At 32.6% G+C, this 21,409-nt stretch overlaps 3 protein-coding genes across 5 annotated transcripts; all 3 read right to left on the bottom strand.

Moving 5' to 3' along the window:
• Positions 2,836 to 4,562, bottom strand: LOC104770278 (3-dehydrosphinganine reductase TSC10B-like). 3 transcript variants are annotated; one of them, XM_019242082.1, is made up of 3 exons: positions 4,010 to 4,562; positions 3,738 to 3,885; positions 2,836 to 3,425 (listed from the first exon to the last, which is right to left on the bottom strand). In XM_019242082.1, the coding sequence occupies exons 1-2, from the start codon at positions 4,535 to 4,537 to the stop codon at positions 3,835 to 3,837; spliced, it is 579 nt and encodes a 192-aa protein (XP_019097627.1). In that variant the 5' UTR covers positions 4,538 to 4,562; the 3' UTR covers positions 2,836 to 3,425; positions 3,738 to 3,834. The 3 variants fall into 3 exon arrangements, with proteins under 3 accessions (XP_019097627.1, XP_019097626.1, XP_019097625.1); XM_019242081.1 differs by having other exon boundaries at positions 3,738 to 3,881; XM_019242080.1 differs by having other exon boundaries at positions 4,015 to 4,562.
• On the bottom strand, positions 6,014 to 6,947 carry LOC104770275. Its single transcript, XM_010494671.2, has 2 exons — positions 6,693 to 6,947; positions 6,014 to 6,600 (listed from the first exon to the last, which is right to left on the bottom strand). The coding sequence occupies exons 1-2, from the start codon at positions 6,828 to 6,830 to the stop codon at positions 6,289 to 6,291; spliced, it is 450 nt and encodes a 149-aa protein (XP_010492973.1). The 5' UTR covers positions 6,831 to 6,947; the 3' UTR covers positions 6,014 to 6,288.
• LOC104770273 (NEDD8-activating enzyme E1 catalytic subunit) lies at positions 8,968 to 11,741 on the bottom strand. Its single transcript, XM_010494670.2, has 9 exons — positions 11,529 to 11,741; positions 11,275 to 11,438; positions 10,949 to 11,151; positions 10,625 to 10,857; positions 10,471 to 10,533; positions 10,342 to 10,398; positions 10,082 to 10,203; positions 9,830 to 9,947; positions 8,968 to 9,539 (listed from the first exon to the last, which is right to left on the bottom strand). The coding sequence occupies exons 1-9, from the start codon at positions 11,628 to 11,630 to the stop codon at positions 9,252 to 9,254; spliced, it is 1,350 nt and encodes a 449-aa protein (XP_010492972.1). The 5' UTR covers positions 11,631 to 11,741; the 3' UTR covers positions 8,968 to 9,251.

Here is a 21,409-nt window from a genome sequence, read left to right as displayed (position 1 = left end):
AATATGCGATGTGGAATCATTAGCGTAGATGAGGAGGATGATCTAGGGTCTCGATTATCTGTTATTGGTCTTTGTTATGTTTATTAATGTTAAAATCTTGTATAACAGTATGCTAGGTGTTGGATAGAATGGTTAGGAATGTTATTCGTTGATTATTCATTGGAGTTGGTTATGTCTTATGTATTCTGATGTGCATGTCATTGGTACAATGATTAGATAGTGATGTTTATGTTGTTGGTTTAATTAAGTAGTATGAGATGCTTAATTATATATTTAAAAAAAGGTCGGCTTGTTTCAGTTTGGTATCACAGTCTTTGCGGTTCTAATCCGGGTTAATGGCTGGTGTAAAGCAGTTTAGAAATTTAATTGGTTGAATTATTTTCCTATTGCTTGATGCATGATGCTGTGTGATGGAATTGATTATGAGTAGTTAGTCAATTTGCATGTGGTATGGAGTACTAGTAGCATCCTCTTCGAGCCTTTAATGAGATTCCACAGTAAGTTGTGATCTTTGTGGTATGTGTTAATATATGTTTGCTTAGCATTCTGTTCATGGTAGTGCAGGTGGTTAGAGGGGGTGTTGTTGCTGGTCGTGGACGCAGACATGGTCGTGGTAGGGGTAGAGGACAAGTTGCTAATAACACTGTGGATCAGAGTGTAACGGTAGAGGGCGTTGGCGAGTCGCAGGCATTCCAGAGGGGTCCGTGAGTGTTTCTGCTGGTGGTGCCGAGAAGGCTGTAGGCGCTGTTGGAGCCGAGAAGGCTGTAGGCGCTTTTGGAGTCGGTGTGAGCGGTGTCGGTGCCGAATTAGCTGGTGGTATTGAATTTTTGGATGTGGGAATCGCAGTAAGCGGAACCTCTGGTGGAGATGTTAACCCTATCTCCTCCATTTTGCACCATTTTTTCAAAAATATAACCAATAAAGTTTCGATTTTTTAGTACTTTTTAAATCAAAAGCAAGTGAAACGAAAGCTTGCCTTTGCAAAATATGCTCCGGAACAAAACCTTGGCAGATTTGACCTAGAGTCAAAGCAGCTGTTTCATTGGCACTGTTTCTTTGGATGTTAATAATTCGCAAATCTGAGGAGGATTTGAGAGCTCTCTTTGCGGAAGTAGAGTAAAAGAAACTAGGGCTTAGTGTTGAGAAGAGGGAAGGATGAAAGGTTGAGGCTTTAGAGCATCTCCAACAAATCTTCAAACCTTCAAATTTGAAGGGTTTTTGAATTCCAACAAACCCTTAAACTTTCAAATTTTAATGGTTTGAATAGTGACCCTTCAAATTTGAGGGTGCACTATTGAGACCCTCAAATTGTTTTACAAATTTCATTTAGTCCTTGTAATATATATTTTACAAATAATTCTATTTAATTCAATTGTTAGAAATATATCTATATAAATTTAAACATACTAAATTAAAATTGAAAGTATTGATATTTAAAAGATATATCATTTACGAAATATTTTTTTACAACAATAATGCAATAATTAATCATATATGGGAGCACTATGAAAATAGTTATATTGAATACTATTATACTTTTACAGGTAATTTTCTTTTATGTTTTTTTAAAATTACATATTATTTTGTTTTCTCATATAAGAGCTTGTATTTTTTTGATATAATTTTTAATTGTGTATTTTATATTTATATATAAAAGTTTTAATCATTATAACAGATAATTGGTAATATTGTGAACTATAATGTAAATATATAAAAAAAATTAGTAATCATTAGAGTAAGTGGCCCTCAAACCCTTATTTCAAAGGTATGCACCCTTTAAAATAAAAGCTATTGTTGGAGATGCTCTTAGGGAATAGAGCGAGATAAAGAACAAAGAGAATCTGTGACGCCATTGTTGAGCTCTGAAAGAGAAAAAATCTGAAAGTAAGTTGTCAAAAAAAAGGGTTTTAGATAAAAAAATAAAAATAAATGATTTTTGTTTTAATTTTAATATAAAATAAAATTATATAAATTCATTTGTAAGTAATATGCTTATTTTCTGATAGTGTTGATATAATTGCGAACACAAAAGTCTAAGGATCTGACTGGTTTAAACGCTGCGGTTGCAGTTGCGGTTGCGGGAGATTGCGGAAGCGGGCGATTGCGGTTTCAAGCGTTATTAAGCGTTTTGAACGACTGGTTTAGCGGTTTAAAATTGGTGCGTTTGCGGAAGGTTTACGATTGGTTGATCAGCGGGTGCGATAGCGGTTGGAACATAATAAATGTGATATATAATATATAAATTTTAAAAACACCCATTTTTTTTATTAAACTTGATTTATAATTAAATTTATTAAAACAAATACTAAAATAATTATTCAAAAAACAAATAAATTTTATATTTAAATACTTATTCCTTTATGCATTTGGCTTTTCACTAAAAATTTAATCAAATAATTTGATAAATTACAAAACATATGCTTTAGATCGTAGATCGTTTCTCTTTTCTCTTAGATCGTGGCTCAATAGTTTCATCGGTAGGAATGGTCAAGTGAGAGTTGAGAAGAGTCACTGGTGATTTGGTTTAATATTTTTTACAAATAATCTTATTTTCTTAAATTTCTGATGAAATATTATATTTATTTAGATTTTTTTGAACTTATGTGCGATGTGCCATTAAATTTACATCAATTTTTTCGGGTTATTATTAATTGGAATATTATTTAATTCTAATTGTTTATTTTATAATCTCTACAATCATATTTGTACTTCATTTTCTCCCATCCTTAATGAGTAAAATGGATAGATAGAAGATATAACAAAAAAAAATTTCATTATCATTGATTCCTTTTAAGTTTAAGAAAAAAAAAAAAAATTTCAATCGCAATCGCCCGCAACCGCAAACGCTTGTAGGAGGCAGCTTTTGGAATTCAGTGGTTTGAAGCGGTTGGAAGCGATTTGGAGCGACTGGGAGCGATTTGTGTGATTGGTTCCAATCGCTAGCAACCGCTACCACCCGCAAACACAGTGTTTGCGGGAGGTAGCGGGAGAACCAGTCAACACCTAAGTGGGAATTACAAAAATGAACCTGTTTACTGTACAAAAGCCTGATTCATATACATTAGTGGTTCATACCAAAAACATACATATAGTTTGATGACCTAAGCTATAACTTTACTATTTGCTTCTACTTATTTTTTTTTTTGTGCTCCACTTTTCTATGGTTCTGTACCATTGCCACTGGACAACCAAGCTAACGAGTCTAATTAAGCCACAAAACATAATTTCAATGAAAGCCAGCCAAGGCGATCTCTGAGGGGACATGCCGGCGCTAGCAATAGATAGTAAGAAGCTGATGAAATGGCATGTCACTGTGGATTTTCCTGCTTTGATACCATCGAGACATATCTTGGCTACTTCTTTGGTTTTCATTGAACCAGAAGATGCGGCGATGATGGAAGTGAGCTCCGGCCTCTTCTTCTGTTCTGAAAGCCAAAACAAGCAAAATTTCTTAAAATGGATCTGAATTTTTTATTTGAAAAGAACGCAGAGCAGTAATCAATTGTCACCAAGATAAGAAATCACACAAGGAGGAGCAAATATTTTATTTTTAAAGAGAAAAACAAAGACTATTTTTACTGAACCGTTTGGACTGGAAGTGCAACTAATCTAGAAGTCAACTGAGTCATCTGATCACTATAATGAGACGCCTAAATGACAATCCACGATCCTAGCTTAAGTGTTTCATGCTCTATACTTCTTTATCTATGATGTAAAATATTTCTGGATTATCTTACCTTCTTGAAACTTGGGTGTATCAGTGTCAGGAGGAAACAAGAGAGTCACATGAATGTCATCAGAAATAACTTCTTGCTGCAACGCTTGTGCTAATCCCTAAAGCCCAAACTTGCTCGCTGAATATGCAGTGTAACCGTAGATACCTGCCTGAAAATATAATAAACCACACTATACATCACAAAGTCTATCCAAGAAAATGCACAAACTATCACAAGGGCTGGCTTCACACGACTAATCAAGAGTAACTAGGAGACTATGAATCGAGGCGAACCTGACCGGCTTGAGAGGAGACAAGAGAAATGGAGGCAGGACCACGACCTTCTCTACTAGCTTTCATGGCAGGCAAAGCCGCAATAATCACATTGAAGCTCCCAACTAAATTCACATCAATCATCAACTTAACCTCCTCGTGACTCTGTTTCTCAAGCTCCTTCCCAATAAACACGCCTTGATTCACTATTAACACATCGATCGGCCCCGATTCATCAACCGCCTTCGAGACTGCGTCGAAATCGCGGACGTCGGCAGAGAAAGTGGCGACCTCGATGCCGGTGGCTAGCTGGACGGATCGTTTGGCCTCGTCGAGCTTATCGGTTGAGCGGGCGAGGATCGAGACTCGAGCTCCCTCGGCGGCGGCACGGTGAGCGAGAGCTAGACCTATGCCGCTTGATCCACCGGTGATGAAGACGTGGCGAGATTTTATTGGGATCTTGACGGATATTGGCCTTACGATCAAAGCTAAGATGATGAGAAGAGTGATGATGAAGAAGAAGAGGAAGAGAGAATATATTGCCGCCATTGTAACGCCCTTCACTTCACACTAATCGAAGATGATTAAGTGACTCATAAGTCATAACAAATCTAATTAAAATTAACTAATGAGTATTTACAATAGAATTAAAAACTCTCTTATGACCGATCTTACATCCCATTTTTAATAAAAGGGCAGTACACAATCTAGTTTTTGTAGACTTTATATTTTTAATAAATAGTTACAAATGGTTACAAGTAGGTTATAGATATGTTATAGATTAATCCATATATTAATATTAATTGGTTACACATAAGTATTAGGTATATTCCAAATTGATGATTAATATATTAATGGTAACAAATAAAATCATGAATATTCCAAACTGTATTTTTGGAAAATTTTAGTCATATATCACGTTGTTTCCAAATTTTTTTAAACACAATATTACAAATTTATTTTTCACAGATTTTATCGATAGATCACAACATTAACAAAAAATAGATTACAAAATTGATAGATTGATTGGTTACAAGTTAAATCTGTAATCAATCATTAACAATATAAATTTAACCAGTATTATAGCACGGGTGCTTATCTAGAATCATTAACAATATAAAACTTACAAAATAAGTGTCTTTTTCTAAGCTTTCATATTTAGCATATGATTTTATTGCATAATGTTTATCCAAAAAAAACTATTAAAAACAATCACATAAATTATATTTTATATAAAAATTATAATATAAATAAAATGAATTTCAATCCGTGCTCTAGCACGGATCTTAATCTAGTTCTTACTACTATTACTTAACTAAATTAACGACAATTATTTTATTGTATTATTTCCACCGCCAACTGTAATTTAAATATAAAAATGAATATTTTTATAGCAATAAACAACAAAATGTTTTAGAGGAATCTGAATCTCCATCGGATACAATTTTTTTGTATGTAATATTTGTGTTGAGATTTGGTTGTTAACTTGTTATTAAATTTACATGTAGATAAAGGACATCTTAGAGAGAGGGAGAGAGGGATGCATATGAATAAATAACTAGAAACTTATGAAAAAAATTTCAGCTATGTATTTGCATGCTTTTTTTTCTTTGTAAATTACTTAAGAAAGAAAGAATTAATGTGAATATGTGATATATTATGAAAAAGAAGTGATTTTTTATGGAAAGCTTCATCATCATATTATTTTACTCTAAATAGAAATACTAAAAGAATAAGGAGGATTTTTTTTAATAATGGCATAGAGGAAAAGAAAAAAGAAAGAGAGAGATGGGCATGTGAGTGGCAAAAGACAGAAGGTGTGTGAGCTTGTGACAGTCTTTTGGACTTCGTAGTAGATCTGACTTCTTCTTTTATTATTCAGACAGTGTGGCAAACTCGTCTGCGATGTCCCATAGACATTGATTGATTGGAGAGAGAGAGAGAGACATGGAACATTTGCTAGTTTCACATGGGGCTTGTCTTTACACATTCCTATAGAAATCTTGTTGTAATCAACCAAGAAAATTCACATTTATATAATTTTAATTCAATCCTTAAAAGATTACAAACTGGAAAAAAAAAATAAAGTCAGTCAATCCCTAAAATGATGAACAAAGAAAGAGTTACAATAATTATAAGAAAGCAAGAACAAACTTGGAACATATCTCCAAGACCTTCCTTATACAATCCTTTATTTATTCGCTGATTTACAAAACAAATCAATCTTATGCATCTAATTTAACTATTAAGAATTGATCACACATAATCATGAATCTTTCAGAATATCTGTTAAAATTTAATCAAGTGTAGATAGATGATGCATCTCCGTAGGTTCTTCTCGGGATAGAAGCATGAACACTAGTGTTCATGTTTCTCTTGTTGTTGTTGTTGTGAGTGGTGAGAGTACTTCTTGCGTTCTCATGATTCTGCTGATAGTACTCTTGTCTGTTTTGTTGTTGCTTGGCTTTGAAGGAACTATACTTACCTTGCTTCTGATAATGATGAGGTCTTCTTCTTGGCTGAGAAGATTTAGGGATGAACACACCAGTCCCTTTGCTCTGTTCTTGATGATACATATACGGAGCCGTTTGGTAACCTCCTCTGAACAGACCCTGTTCCCACAAAATTTTCAAGAAACACAGTTAGAGAGGGAGAAAGATGCATATAGAGAGGAAACGGTGTATGTATGGACAGAGGAACAAACCTGGAATGAGAGAGAGGGGGAGGAGGAGGAAAGAGAAACAGGGTTTAGCTGTTCATCTTCATCCGTGATGAGAAGAGAGATCTGTTTGCTTATGTCTGCAAAGAAGACATCATCATCAAGCTCTAACTCCATAGCCATGTATATCTTAGTTTCCAAGTGTCTCAAGACTTTGCTTGTTCTGTAGAAACAAAGTCTTGTAATTTAGTTTTGGTTTGCTTCAAGTGGAGTTCGAGGGAATGTTGAAAGAGTCAGATAAATAGGCAAGACAGAGTTGGCATTTAGAGAGAGAGAGAAGGAGAGAGAGAAGAGCATGTGGGTGGGAGAGTGGGTCCAGAGAAAAGAAAGAGATTTTTCTAACAATGTAAATCTAATCTGGCTAAGTCCCCACTCAACACAACATGAAGGACAGAAGGAGGAGGTTGTGTATTGATGTTATCCAGTTGTTACATTTTTAAAAAGATAGAATCAAAGCTCATACACAACACAACCCATATTCACTCTGTTTTTATTACCTTTTAACACTAAACTTCTCATATTTGACCATAAACTTGATAGATTTACCAAATTACTACTACTAATAGGTTATCAACAAAATCTGAATAATCGAACTGAACCAATTTAATACTCATTTAGTTACACTTGGTTTACATTACTTATCATGATACTGGCAAAAAAAAGAAACACTATCTATAATAGGGCCTAAGGAAATCTTTGTTATGGCTATAAGATCATAGAACAGCCACATCCGAAGACAGTCTGTGGTTGGCAATTGAGGAAATGGACAATGATCAATTTGGATTTCGGAGAGAGAGGGAGAGAGAGAGAGAGAGAGAGAGAGAGAGAGAGAGAGAGAGAGAGAGAGAGAGAGAGAGAGAGAGAGAGAGAGAGAGAGAGAGAGAGAGAGAGAGAGAGAGAGAGAGAGAGAGAGAGAGAGAGAGAGAGAGAGAGAGAGAGAGAGAGAGAGAGAGAGAGAGAGAGAGAGAGAGAGAGAGAGAGAGAGAGAGAGAGAGAGAGAGAGAGAGAGAGAGAGAGAGAGAGAGAGAGAGAGAGAGAGAGAGAGAGAGAGAGAGAGAGAGAGAGAGAGAGAGAGAGAGAGAGAGAGAGAGAGAGAAAATCTTAACTCATTTGATGTGATATGGTTTGGGGATAGTGTTTGAGTGAAGTAGGGTCATACACCAATCCTACTTGATAGTTCATTAAAAACGATTTCTCAAATGAAGCTTGATGTATAAAAAATATGATGTTTATTCATCTTGTTGGTCTTTTTGCTTATTTAATTTGCATGTTCGGAACTGTTGACCTTTCAAAGGTGGATAAATGAACAAAAGAGGTCGTAGAACAACCTTATCTCCTCACCCATACTACGTTTCAAAAGAGTAGCTTAAAGTCTCTTGAGATCATATGAAAAGAAAGGTGCAAGCAAGTATAGCCACAAACTGAAGAAGATAAATGAAAAAGATAAGTTTGAACCAAAAGAAATATATACAACAAGTATAAGTCATGAATGAGTGCACCAAGGGGCGCGCAATCTATTGTCTTGTCGTTACGAGTGACGTTTGTTCTTTGTAACGACTGGTTAAAATAAAACATTTCGGTTAATGTTAAATTCGAAGACACAAGATCAACTTTTTAACGGCTCTAAACTGTTTTTAGTCCGGAAGGTCACATCTTCGAGGTTAAGAACAATCATATGAACCGATCTGTTTGGAGTAACTTTTTTTCTTTCTCCATCACGCAGTAAAAGTCTGCTATCATANGAGAGAGAGAGAGAGAGAGAGAGAGAGAGAGAGAGAGAGAAAATCTTAACTCATTTGATGTGATATGGTTTGGGGATAGTGTTTGAGTGAAGTAGGGTCATACACCAATCCTACTTGATAGTTCATTAAAAACGATTTCTCAAATGAAGCTTGATGTATAAAAAATATGATGTTTATTCATCTTGTTGGTCTTTTTGCTTATTTAATTTGCATGTTCGGAACTGTTGACCTTTCAAAGGTGGATAAATGAACAAAAGAGGTCGTAGAACAACCTTATCTCCTCACCCATACTACGTTTCAAAAGAGTAGCTTAAAGTCTCTTGAGATCATATGAAAAGAAAGGTGCAAGCAAGTATAGCCACAAACTGAAGAAGATAAATGAAAAAGATAAGTTTGAACCAAAAGAAATATATACAACAAGTATAAGTCATGAATGAGTGCACCAAGGGGCGCGCAATCTATTGTCTTGTCGTTACGAGTGACGTTTGTTCTTTGTAACGACTGGTTAAAATAAAACATTTCGGTTAATGTTAAATTCGAAGACACAAGATCAACTTTTTAACGGCTCTAAACTGTTTTTAGTCCGGAAGGTCACATCTTCGAGGTTAAGAACAATCATATGAACCGATCTGTTTGGAGTAACTTTTTTTCTTTCTCCATCACGCAGTAAAAGTCTGCTATCATAGCTATAAACGACAAACAAACAAAAAAAAGGACCAAAATAAGAACCGGACAAGTCAACCTGCCCAATAATCTCTCAATGGATCTAAGCTTTGGCATCAAAGGGTTTCTCTGTCGGGTTTTATGCTCCAATGGCTGTATCCATGTCTGTAACAACATCGGCTCCTTTAAAAACAACCCTTAGCTTTGTTTGGATAGACTGTCTCTCTTTGTCCTTGAGAGATGTCCCAGATACATGGATAGTATCCTTCTGGACTCTTCCCATGAGGTCATAGAGCGGCTTGCTTAGGTTTTCTCTGAGCATCTCTTCAAGAACCGGAGGCGCCTGCATGTAGAGATTGCTTTCGCCGTATGTAACACTTGCTTTTGACAAAAGGAGCTTCGGATGGTCTTCAAGCATCTCAATGAACTAGAAGAAAAATAAAACATGAACAAATGGTAAAGAACTGAGCCGAGGAATTTGAATAGACAAACAAAGCTCATACTTTGGCACGAGTAAATTAAGATAGAAAGGGCAGAAAAGCATGGAAAAGGCGAGAAGACCAAACAAAATAACAGCCAAGCATCTACGCAGGGATGACAGTATCAATGGAGATAGCAGCAGAGAAGATAATTTAGCATGAAAGAAGCAATCAATGGGTAAGAAAAGCAAGGATAATCGGTAAAGAGACAATGAGATGATAAAGCGAGAGGACGGACCTTCGATAATGTGATTGAGGTGTCCAGCTCAATCAGAATGCCCGGACCACATACAAGACAGTCGTCGAGCCTCGGGAAGTCTGTCACTTTAGTGTAAAGACCCTCTCCACCGTTATACCTTTGTGAAAATGAAAAAAATTGCTTGAGGATAACATTAAATTCTTTGCAAATTCCTATATTAAACTTTAAGTAGAAAAGCTGTACTCCAAACACTAGCAAGTAAGGCAGAAAGAAAGGAAAAAAAAAACATACGTCAGATAGTTTGTAAGCGTTTTGCTGCATGCAGATACAATCTTCAAGGTTTCTAGCGCACAAGCTGCTGATATAATCGCGTTGGTGGAAGCAATCGCCGGTATTATGTTTTTAACCACACCCTATATAATAAAACAATCCTCCTCTGATTATTTCTTCATGAGAACAGATAGCATATGGATTTCATTGTGCATACTTCAGCCGGTGACTGGAAAACTTTAGAAAGTAAACAGACAGAGAAAGTGAGAATGGTTACATACTTGTGTGAGAGAGTATGTGACACCCGGAATTCCAAAAAGCTCAGCTCTCCTGATAGCCTGTAAAGATAATGGCATGAAATAAATCCCAAATTAAAATCCATAGCATAAACAAGCAAAAGAATGACTAACCTCATCATAGACCCACTTCATATGTTCTGGCACATCAGGATCAAAGGATTTTCCTTTATGAACCTGCAGGAAGAATCGACTTCACCATGACTAAACCCAAAAACATATATTCGCATGGAAAGAAGAGTCTCTTTCAAAGAGACTACACACATACCTCATCCCACTTAATTAGATGAGCATATTCAATGCAATGAGCAGCATTCCTAGGGGTTTCAGCAAGAGTACACAAAGGAAACTTCACTTGAGGTGGGAAAAGCCAAATAGTGCACTCAAAACAGGGTGTAACTCCAGGCATTATAACTCTAGCATGACCCTTGAAACCTTCAGTTCCCCCATCTACCATCGGCTTGATTGTGTCTCTTACTGGAGTATCATCGTCATTATACTCTACACACATTTTACAAGCACATGATCAGGCAGAGAACTTATAAATACGAGAGTTTGGGTTGACAGTTAAACGTTTTAAGAATATCCATACCAAGAAACCCACAAGCTATCCCATTGATGTATTTCCGAGCTTCGATAGAATCAAGACCAAGGGCAATGATGTTAAAATCGTTATAAAACTCAACCTCCTTGTCTTCAATACGTGAAAAATGCGGCACAATCTCAACCCCACTCACTCTCTCCATGACACGCTTTGCTGCTACCTCTGCCTTAGGCTTTCCCACGTCTTCAAGTCTATACAAAGAAGACCAACATTATCAACCCAAACAATTCGTGCAACTATCATCAATTCCCACTAACAATTTCACAAATCTTACTGATAAATACCACACACACACAAGTCAAAAACAAACTTGCCTGAATAGGAACTGGCGATTGAGATTAGTAACCTCGATACGGTCCATATCAATCACATCGAGATTACGAAAACCTGAAAGAGCCAAGTCCTTGAGAAGCTCACAACCCAATCCGCCCGCACCAACCACAAGGATTTTCACAAACTCTCTTATGTCATCCCTCAGCTGTATACCCCAAAACGAAAACTAAGCTCAGGAAAACCCATAGAAAAAAAAAAAGCGAAGAAGCGATTGAGAATTAAAAAGGCGTTAAACCTGGGGTCCGGGAAAGAAGCCGGGGTCAACGAGATTCCCATGACGGAGAAGAAGCTTGTCGAGGTCTCTAGACTTACTCTGAGGAACATCGAGATCAGCCATAGAGAGAGAGAGAGTTGCGATTCACGGAGATTGATCACGGAGGAGAGAGAAGCTCGAATACTCAAAAAAACCCGACACACTGCCACAGAGCTCCGAAACCTCTCTTTTCGCCTTCTCTTTGAGCCGACCCTTATTGGGTCAATATTGGGCTCGACCCAAAACTATTTTATATTAGGAAAAAGCACATTTTATTTAGATCTTGATATTATAATATCCCTTGGTTTTATTTGGACATTTAAAAGATCTCTATTTTGTTATTTTAGCAAATCTATCTTCTTAGATTTTTTTTTTTTTTTTTTTTTTTTTGTGGATAATTTTGACTATCTATAGGCTTTTTAACATATTTTTTGGCAACTTTTCCATTATATTGGTTATAATTATTTTTACAAATTAATTGATATCTTAAGTAGTCTATTATTAAACGTTCCAATCTTTCAAAATTTATTAAATAAACAACTAAGGGATAAAATCAGAACCAACAACCAACATCCTTATCTGGAGTATCATTAGTGTATATTACATGATGTTATTCTTTTTAGATGTGTCTATCAGTCTATGATAGTATATTTATATTTGTTTTAAATATTTATCTAAAGATTTACGTTTGGAAACATTTTGATTTTACGCTAAGAACGAAATATTTTATTTATTTATTTATTATATCATGACTACTAGTTAATAACATATAATTTCAAAAACAAAATAATTACACAACCATGTGTATTTTACATAATATTTTGTTTATTTCCATTTATCACTCGATTTTTCGATTTAATAACTTCCATACAAAATATACATTTCAAATTCAAAAACATGGTATGTAAATTTACCAAACAATTGCAATATTAGAAGAACACTTTCTCAAATAAAAATACATTTTCAAAATAAATAAAACTATATTTGTTATTACTACTATATTATAAGTTTTTATATATAAAAAAACATGTTTGTGTTGTAACACCAGTTATCTCCAAGTTTACAAAGTAAAAAAATATCAAAATTTAAGCAAAACATAAATATAATTGAAGCAAAACTTAAGTAAAATTATAATAATAAAGACATGGTTCATCAGATACCCAATCGCATACTGTTTATCATACAACCGATATTAGTATTTTTGACATCTGCATTATAATTCTACTTTATTTCGTAGATGTTATATAACACTGATGTAGTAGATGTTGAGAAAGGTCTATCATATATATATCTGTATAATTAATTTTTAGATTGTAAACCCAAAAGAGTAATAAAATCATTCACAATGGGCTATTAAACTTTTCGGCCTAATTTTTGTATTTTAGATGTTGGCGACCTCATGCACGTTTGGAGCTGTTGGATGATGTTTCTTGGACGTACGGGAACCGTCACTGCCGGACATTCTTCTTTGGTGTCATGCCATACTTGCCAAGTTTGTTTTCCTGTTTGTGGGATATTATTCCTGCATACTTTATTTTAAACAAAAATAATATAACTTAAAGAAACTTATTTTAGAAGAATAAACAAAAAAAATTGAGTTAACAAAAACCTGAATAACATGGTCTCGGAGGAGTGGGTGATGAAACCTGAATAACATGGTCTCGAAGGAGTGGGTGATGGAAGGTTGGTTGATACAATCAATTACATCTCCATCGGAACTCTTTTTCAGAAAAAAGAAAGAGAAGGTCAAAATCAAACTATATTTAGTACTAGCAATTGATCCGCGCTACGCGCGCTAGTTAGATTAAGGTGTATTTCGAGTTTAGTTGTGTGTATTATTTTTTTGGTTACTTAAATTCATCTTTACGTTTGTTTTTGTATTTGATTTTGGTTGCTTATGTTGTTTTGTTAGATCTTTTTTTATAAAAATAGGTTTTGCAGTAAGTATAATTTAGTTTGCTGTTTATTTTATAAAAATTGAGATCATCTTGTGCATTTTTAATGCTTTTTAAAAAAATTATAATTAGAAGTTAACATTGTATAGTTGAAGTTGTTGTTTGGCTGTAGTTGTTAGTTGTGATTAATTTATTATTATTTGTTATTTTGTGGTTGTATTGTTTTTTAATATTTTCATATGTATTTTGTAAACTGTTGGAGTAGTTTTTTTCTCAGTGTTTTAGTGTTTGGAGTGAAAAAGGTTGTGGATTTTATTAAGAAAAATAAATAAAATCAATAACTTACATTTCTTTTTTTTGGGCTATTTTTCTTTGTTTCACTCGGGCTCAATTTCTCGCTTCGCGCTTAATCTAGTGTTTGGAGTAGATTAAGGTGTTTTTTCGGTTTCTTTTTGATATTATATATTTGTTATATAAATTTCTTTCTTTTTGACTTTTTTTTCTGGTTGTTTGGTTTGTTTTAGTTGTTTTTTATAGGGTGATATTGGTTTTTCTTTTCAACGCGTTTTTTGCATTAAATACATTCTAGGGAGAAGTTTTAAAAATAAATGTTAAATTAGTTTTCTTTCATTACAAATTTGGTTTTGTTTTAGAGTTATTTTAATTTCATAAGTTTAGATTGTATAGTATAAGCTGATTTGTGGCTCTAATTGTTTTTGGTACATATTTTAGTTTTTTTCGTCATCTGTTTGTTTGTTTGATAGTTTTTTTCATTTTTCTATACGTGGTTGTAGACTTGTAGTTCCTTGTTTGTTTTTTGGGTAGTTATTTAATAAATTTGTGTGAAGGGTTTTTGTCGATGGTTTTGTGATTGTGTTACATAGTTACTGAGTTTGTTATTTTTTAAAAAGGTCTTTAAATTACTCACATTTGGGTGTTTGTTGTGTTAATTTTGTTTGAAATTAATTGGGCCCAATTATCTCTTTAGGCCTCTAAATCTTGGGGTCTATTGGGTGAAAATTGGAATTTAGTTGATTTGAGAATGTAGTACCTTTTTTTAAAGTGGCACGTTTTTTTGTAATTGGGTGTTTTCTTCTTTCCCGTATATCTCTTGGTGAACGGAAAGGTGATAATCAATCTTTCGATCTACGGGACAGTAGAAGGCTTGTAGCTGTTTTGATGGTCGTATTTTGTTTTCAATCATCCATTGTATCGAAACAGAACACTGAATTTTTTCTCGCGGATATGTCGTGCTACGCGCAGATTAATTTTTAAAATTTATAAGACAATGCTAAAGTGTTAATAATTTTTTCTGTAGCTATTTTGTTTTGTAGATTTTTTTTTGAACAATATCAAATGTAGTTTGAATATTTTCTTTTACTTTTGTTAATGATATTACTTAGCTGAGTTTCTGAATTGTTAATCTTGATGTCTATATTTATTCTAGATGTTAGTAAGAAAATATTCTTTATAAGCTTATGTACAGAGTGAAGATATTTTTTTCATGATAAGAAATGGCAGCAAATTCATGTTTTATTTTCTTTGGATAGTACTGTGAATGAACTAAAAGTATAAGTAACATGCATCATTATGATGAGATTTTTAAGTATGAAATCTTAACTTTGTACAATAAAACTATTATTTGTCGGCCTGAAATGCTATTATCTATCCTTCATGACAACAATTAGTCAGTAATACATGTTTTCACGGGATAATTTATAGATAAGCATGTTTGTTACTTGTCAATCATTTTCCATCAAAGTAAAAGTTGATTTGATTTTGTATCTAGAACTGGTAGAGCACACAAAAGATTACGCGGCAGAATTCATGCCAATCACTTAAGCTTTTCCACTTACTATATGCAATGGATTATGGACACATACACACCCATATACATACCCATTTACATTATTTGCATTGGAGGTGCAACAATCTAAGCAAAAACATAACTTTGGCCTCTACTTTAACTGTTTTTTCCGACCAAACTACAAACATAACTTATCAAAACAATGTTCTTTACATAAACGATGCTCACACAAAAAATACCTGACCAATTTCTGCCAACAACACTTTCATTCTCTCCACTCTTGCACTAAGGCACCACCTCCCTCACATTCTTCGTCTCTTTATGTGACAAACGAATTGATCATCATCAGCTTAGACTTCATGGTGTTGTATTTCCTCCTGTCAATGCATCTTCAATGGATGATACTTTGGGATTCTTGAGAAATATGTATAGTGAGGATATACTATGTTCAATGTAGTACGTATTTACGTTCTAATCATGCAATAGCAGGAAGTTTATAAAGTATCTAATATACAAAAGTGTAAGTTCTATACCTTTGACAAAAATAAAATTTAAAACTGATCAGATTTGTATTTAATTGCCATGACAGTCTTACAAATTATATCAGAGTATTGAATAAGAGAATGTCTATTAGACTAACCTTAATTTGAGGCAGTTACGTTGTTGACGTTGTTGTGGAAGCTTAGCATTTATAACTTTCAAATTCTTTTGCAGTGACGTTTCTTTTTCTTAACTTCCTAAATGAAAAACGCAAACAAAAGTATAGAAAATAATCAAATCATGATATGTAGCTCAATTAGTTTAACCCCATATATCAATGAAGCACATTATTAATAAGAGTACTTACGAACAGTTAAATAAACACTAAAAATGGTTTAACTAACGAAGGAAATAGTGTTTGACCGACATAGGAAAAGCCCAACAAAATCACTCTTCCTAATGTAAGTCGTACCTATGATTTTAGCTATTGGAGGAGTCTCCGTATGTAGATCTCTGGTTTTTTCTCCTCATCCAAAGCTTTTCACCTGCAAGAAATCAACAAATTTACTACATATAAAAAGGTTTAGATAAGCAACATAAGTTTTTATAGATTGGACATATTCCACATGCGTCAGACTATATCCATATCAAACGAAGATAATACTAAACTTTAATAAAAGTTCTCCAAATACAAAACTTTACTATAAGTTCTTAAGAAAGAGCAGCTACCTGGTGTTTTTGGCTACGTAAGTGATTGATAAACCAAACTGAAACCATCAGTCGAGGTTTTTAAATCTGGGAAAAAAGATCAGAAACCTAATCATCATAAAATAGATATAGAAATCTATTGTGAGAAGTTAATCTATTATGAAGGATAGAAAATATAAAGAAAATGAATCACCAATTGGAGGATGCAAAAGAAATAGGAGTGGATGTTTTGTTTAAGTTAGACACTTACATTCCGGAATGAGTTGCACTTTCTCGAACAATATAACTTAAACCAACTACTGTTTCTTCTCAATCAGGTAAGTCACAAGCAACACCAAACCATGATCGTGTTGTTAAAGTGACAGGTGGTTCACCTAATTACATGAAGAGGGAAATTGGCATGGTTCGTACCTTCTCATCAATGAGTAGAAAGTCTATGCCCATGAGTTGGCCTCCTTTTTTTGACGTTGAGGGCAGGCCAGTGATGAAGCATTCTTCCGACGATCTGTTGGTGAAGATGGCAAGCTTTGAAATTTGCGAATGAAACAATAGTGGAATTCATGTTAGTTAGGAGAAAAGTGAAAGAGAAAGTAAAATCTTAGAAGCATGAAATCGGAGGAAAGAACATTATATAGGAGTGAAACTTACGCCAATTGAAGAAAGAGTAGTGGGTCTTCAAGTAAGAGAGAGCATTGAACGGCATGAAATCCCGTTATACATGAAACTGTTACTATGTAGATTGAAGACAAAGAAGGCAGTGAAAGGGTGTGGAGGAGTGAAGAACATTACTTTAAAATCAATGCATTAAGTGAAACGGAATCAAAGAATGAAGAAGGGTAGGGACGCTTGAGGTCACAGATCGGAGGACGGCAGAGAGGAGTGTCGTGGGGAAGGGTTTGATTTCAAGGGCAAATAAAAAATGTATCCATAGTAAATTGGGCCTGAGAAAAGAGATTAGGCCCGAAAGAGAAGAAAATGGTTATTGGATATGTATCGAAAATTAAGCCAAATTATACAGAATAAGTGGATGAGGTGGCTGGAGAGGAAAATGTAACTTTATATATATAGATATTTGCATGCATAATTAAATTTGTATATGTAACTAAGAGAGAGAGAGCGAAATAAATAAATAAAACTGAGAGTTTATAACTTAGGTATTTATATTAACTTTTTTAAGTATATTTGGCAATCTAAATTTTATTTATACTAGTATTTTTGCAGCAGTTTTTGCTCAAAAATACTAATAAGGAAAGTTTTTCAATTAATACTACTAATGCAATTAATTCTGTCCCTATAGCAATTTTATATGGACTTCTTAGTATTTTATGGGTCTATTGATAATTTATAATTTAAGGGCCTTCGTTTATTTAGGTTGTAGACAAAACGATGTCCAAAATTTCATAAGACCCGCGAAAATATACTCTTTTGCTAATAATCTAGACAAAATTTCTGGAAAATTAATTTGTAGACAAAATTTCTGGAAAATTACATTGAAATAACTATGACATTAATGATATTCTCAATTGCCAAAATGATTCTGAATACAAATGAGTAGACCCTTGATTTATCAGGCATTCAAACTTTAAACTTTTATTTGGTTTATTCCGGTTCTTTATTTTAAAGATTTTTAAAAGTTTAAATATAAAAAATATTTAAAACTTTTTAAAAGTTAAATATGATAAATATTATACCACATATACACAATAAATATTAAAAATTAAGATGATATAGTGTGAGTTAAAATATCTCCGGACAGAGTTATATAGCGGGACAGATTTTATCGATATTTATATAAATTAAAAAATATCAGTAATTCGGTGTTACACAGGTAAAACATCATTTCATTATTTTGTTAACACTGTCAGTATCAGAGAATTAGGGGTATCAATATGGGTAGAAACTCATGGGTTTACCCTGTTTGTCTATTATTTTAACGGGTATAGGTTAAGTTTTTAAACCCATATAAATAAATGGGTTTTGATGGATTCGTCCAACGGGTTCATGGGTTTATCGGGGTAAGCCCATTAGGGTTATGGGTTACCCATGGGTTAATCGAAAAAACAAAAATGAGATATATATACATATATAATATGTAAAATATTTTCTTTTAACAATTAATTTATGTAAAATATCTAAACTAAATGTTAAGCGTTTCTATTTTAATATCTAGATATTATTTTCTTAAGATTGAAAAATTGGATTGGTTTTATAATTCTATTTTACATAATATATTATGGATTTAATATTAATTAATTTATTTATATATGGATAACCCATATAACCCATTTAACCATTGGGTTCTATATTATTGGGTTTGGGTATATAAATTCAACCCATTATAAGAAATGGGTCGGGTTGAACCCGCCCACAAAAGTCTCGAACCCATGTGGATATGGGTCAGGTCGGGTCGGGTTACCTATTTTGACACCCCTACAGAGAATAGACATATGTAATTAAATTTAAATAAATTTTCTATAAAAAATAAATTTTATTGCGATATTATATGGTTTATTTAACTATGATTATATAATTATAACATATTTAACAAACAAATACAATTTATAATTTTAATATTTTAATTATAAATAATTTTGCTCCGCGGTGTACCGCGGGTCCTAATCTAGTATTATACTAATTTACAAGTTAATTCCTATAAAATTATTAACAATAATAATTAAAATATGACAATAAAATCACATAAACAAAATTGATTCCTAAAATAGCTCTACTAAATTGATTTCTACTTTCCTGAATTAATTTTGGTTTTTTTTAATATAAAATTTTTCATTTAACAAAATTTTCCTTATCCAACAAATGATTCCAAAAATATCTCTACGAATTCAAATTTATGTTTCCTAAATCAATTTTTTTTCTTAGAAAATTTTTAAATTTAACAAAATATCCCTAAATTATCTTTACAATCAATTCCTACCTTCCTTTGAAACTAAAATATCTCAATGTTTTACTCATAAAAAGAAACAATATTATCAAAATATAGAATATCTCTCTTGAAAGGCATTTTCTATATTGTTATATAAGATCTTTAAAGTTGTTGTGTATCAAAATTAGCTTACATCATACTTTAAATTAGTTTCCAAAAAATCTATTTAATATTAGTATTCCATAATGAATATATTTTTCAACAAAAAAAATAAAACATTCTAAGCATTTAATTTGCTAAAAGAAATTTAAATGTCGGTTGATCATTTAATTAAACAAGTTAGAATTTACATAAATATGATTTTATGGTTTTTACGGATTGTCTACCAACGGCGGACCCACTTAGAGTAAAGAGTGGTCAGCTGATCTTGTCAAATTTTAGAATTTCCTTTAATAGTATAGTTAATACTTAATAGTATAGTATGAGTTTTGGTATATTTAAATTTAAGGTTAAATAAAGTTTAATATATAATATTTCAGTAATTTGACCTCCCTAATTTTATTGTGACATCGAAGGCCCATCATGCATAATGAAACAAAGTGTATCATATTAACTGTTTTATTTGTTTTAAATTGGAAACAATACCCATCATTTTAACCTAATTATTAATATTTTTCAAACCAAATAGAATTTAAAAAAAAAAGGAAAGGAAGATAACTTTTGTCTCTTGAGCAAGAAGTATAGAAAGTTACATTGATAATGTTTGAAATGATAAAAGATTTTCTAATTTTAAGAATCTAGGAGATGTTGCTCGATTGTTGGTGGAAACACAAAAACATATGTCATATCGGTTGGTTTTTATATATTTTTGAAGCTGGTTTTGATTTTGCATGTCGCTTTAAGAGATATTTTTTAGCCATGAAAATCGTAAAGATATGTTAATTTTTGAATGATTGTTTAGTTTGTTTTATCGAAAATATGTATTTAATATTATTATAAAAGAAATTGTGATTAAAAGATTTCAGGACACAAAAGATCATAAAAGAAAAATACTTAGGTTCACTTTTAGGCTGCAAATGGTTGTACTTTTCAACCTGGTTGAATGAGTTGAACGTAGTTTTCAACCTTGTTCAGCCAAAATCTCACCATTTAAGTTAAATATGTTTTCAACCCAAATTTAGTGGGTCTCACCTTGTAGCTGGAAAATAACACTTTTTGGCTGAAAATTGTTCAACCATAAAATAGGAGATGAACAGATTGAACGAGATGGAAAACTAAAAAAAAAAATTATTTAATTTACATATTTAAATTAATATTTTTGGTTTTTAAAAAAATATCATTTAACAAAACAATCGACAAAATCTAGATTGTTATTTCGATAATCTAAGAAAGTCATTAGTTTGAAAATCTATTTTTGTAAATTAAATTTATATTTTTAATTATTATTATATATATATATATATATTTTGAAATATATAACAAAGTAATCGTTCACTAACTATTCTTTTTTTTTTTTGCAAAATTTTTCACATTATTTAATGTTCAATATTAAACTAAATAATTTAAATTAGCATAATTTGTTACAAATAAAAGATATTCTAGTACGCAAAATCAGCTCAATTTTAAACTCTTTTGAATAATTAATATTTTTATTGATTAACATCAAAAGTAAAATTAGATCCTATATATACATAGCTCATCACGATTTATCTTCATGAAAAAAAATTATGAGCTAAACACCTTTTTCATAATAAACAATTGTAGCCACGAGTGAAAGGTATATTTCTCTACGTATTTTGAAGTTTATTAGTTTGAATAACTTGTATCACTGTTCTTTTAGTTTGTGTAAATTGTTTATTTTGTGGTTTAGAAGATCAAGCTTTTTTACATCGATAAAACATTTTAATTCTGTTTGCTTATATTTGAATGGTATGTTTTGTAAATCAGAAACAAGCGAAGCAAAAATGGAAACACTTGTCCATCATCAAGTTCTAAGGGACAATCAAAGGGAAAAGCTAAAGCTACAGAGGATCCTAAGGTTTTTGTTTTATACAATTTTAAATGTATTATGTATATATATATATATATATAT

The sequence above is a fragment of the Camelina sativa genome, chromosome 20, assembly GCF_000633955.1.
Source record: "Camelina sativa cultivar DH55 chromosome 20, Cs, whole genome shotgun sequence".
NCBI classification, from domain to species: domain Eukaryota; kingdom Viridiplantae; phylum Streptophyta; class Magnoliopsida; order Brassicales; family Brassicaceae; genus Camelina; species Camelina sativa.
This window is presented reverse-complemented; position numbering and strand designations above follow the sequence as displayed.

Excerpts from the sequence above, each read along its gene's own strand:
- LOC104770278 (XM_019242080.1), bottom strand. The coding sequence starts at position 4,537 with ATGGCGGCAATATATTCTCTCTTCCTCTTCTTCTTCATCATCACTCTT. Across the intron at positions 3,886-4,014 it reads TCTTGTCTCCTCTCAAGCCG|GCAGGTATCTACGGTTACAC; the intron begins GTCAGGTTCGCC and ends TTATATTTTCAG.
- LOC104770275 (XM_010494671.2), bottom strand. The coding sequence starts at position 6,830 with ATGGCTATGGAGTTAGAGCTTGATGATGATGTCTTCTTTGCAGACATA. Across the intron at positions 6,601-6,692 it reads CCCCCTCTCTCTCATTCCAG|GGTCTGTTCAGAGGAGGTTA; the intron begins GTTTGTTCCTCT and ends TTGTGGGAACAG.
- LOC104770273 (XM_010494670.2), bottom strand. The coding sequence starts at position 11,630 with ATGGCTGATCTCGATGTTCCTCAGAGTAAGTCTAGAGACCTCGACAAG. Across the intron at positions 10,534-10,624 it reads ATCTAATTAAGTGGGATGAG|GTTCATAAAGGAAAATCCTT; the intron begins GTATGTGTGTAG and ends TTCTTCCTGCAG. Across the intron at positions 9,948-10,081 it reads ACGCTTACAAACTATCTGAC|GTATAACGGTGGAGAGGGTC; the intron begins GTATGTTTTTTT and ends ATTTTCACAAAG.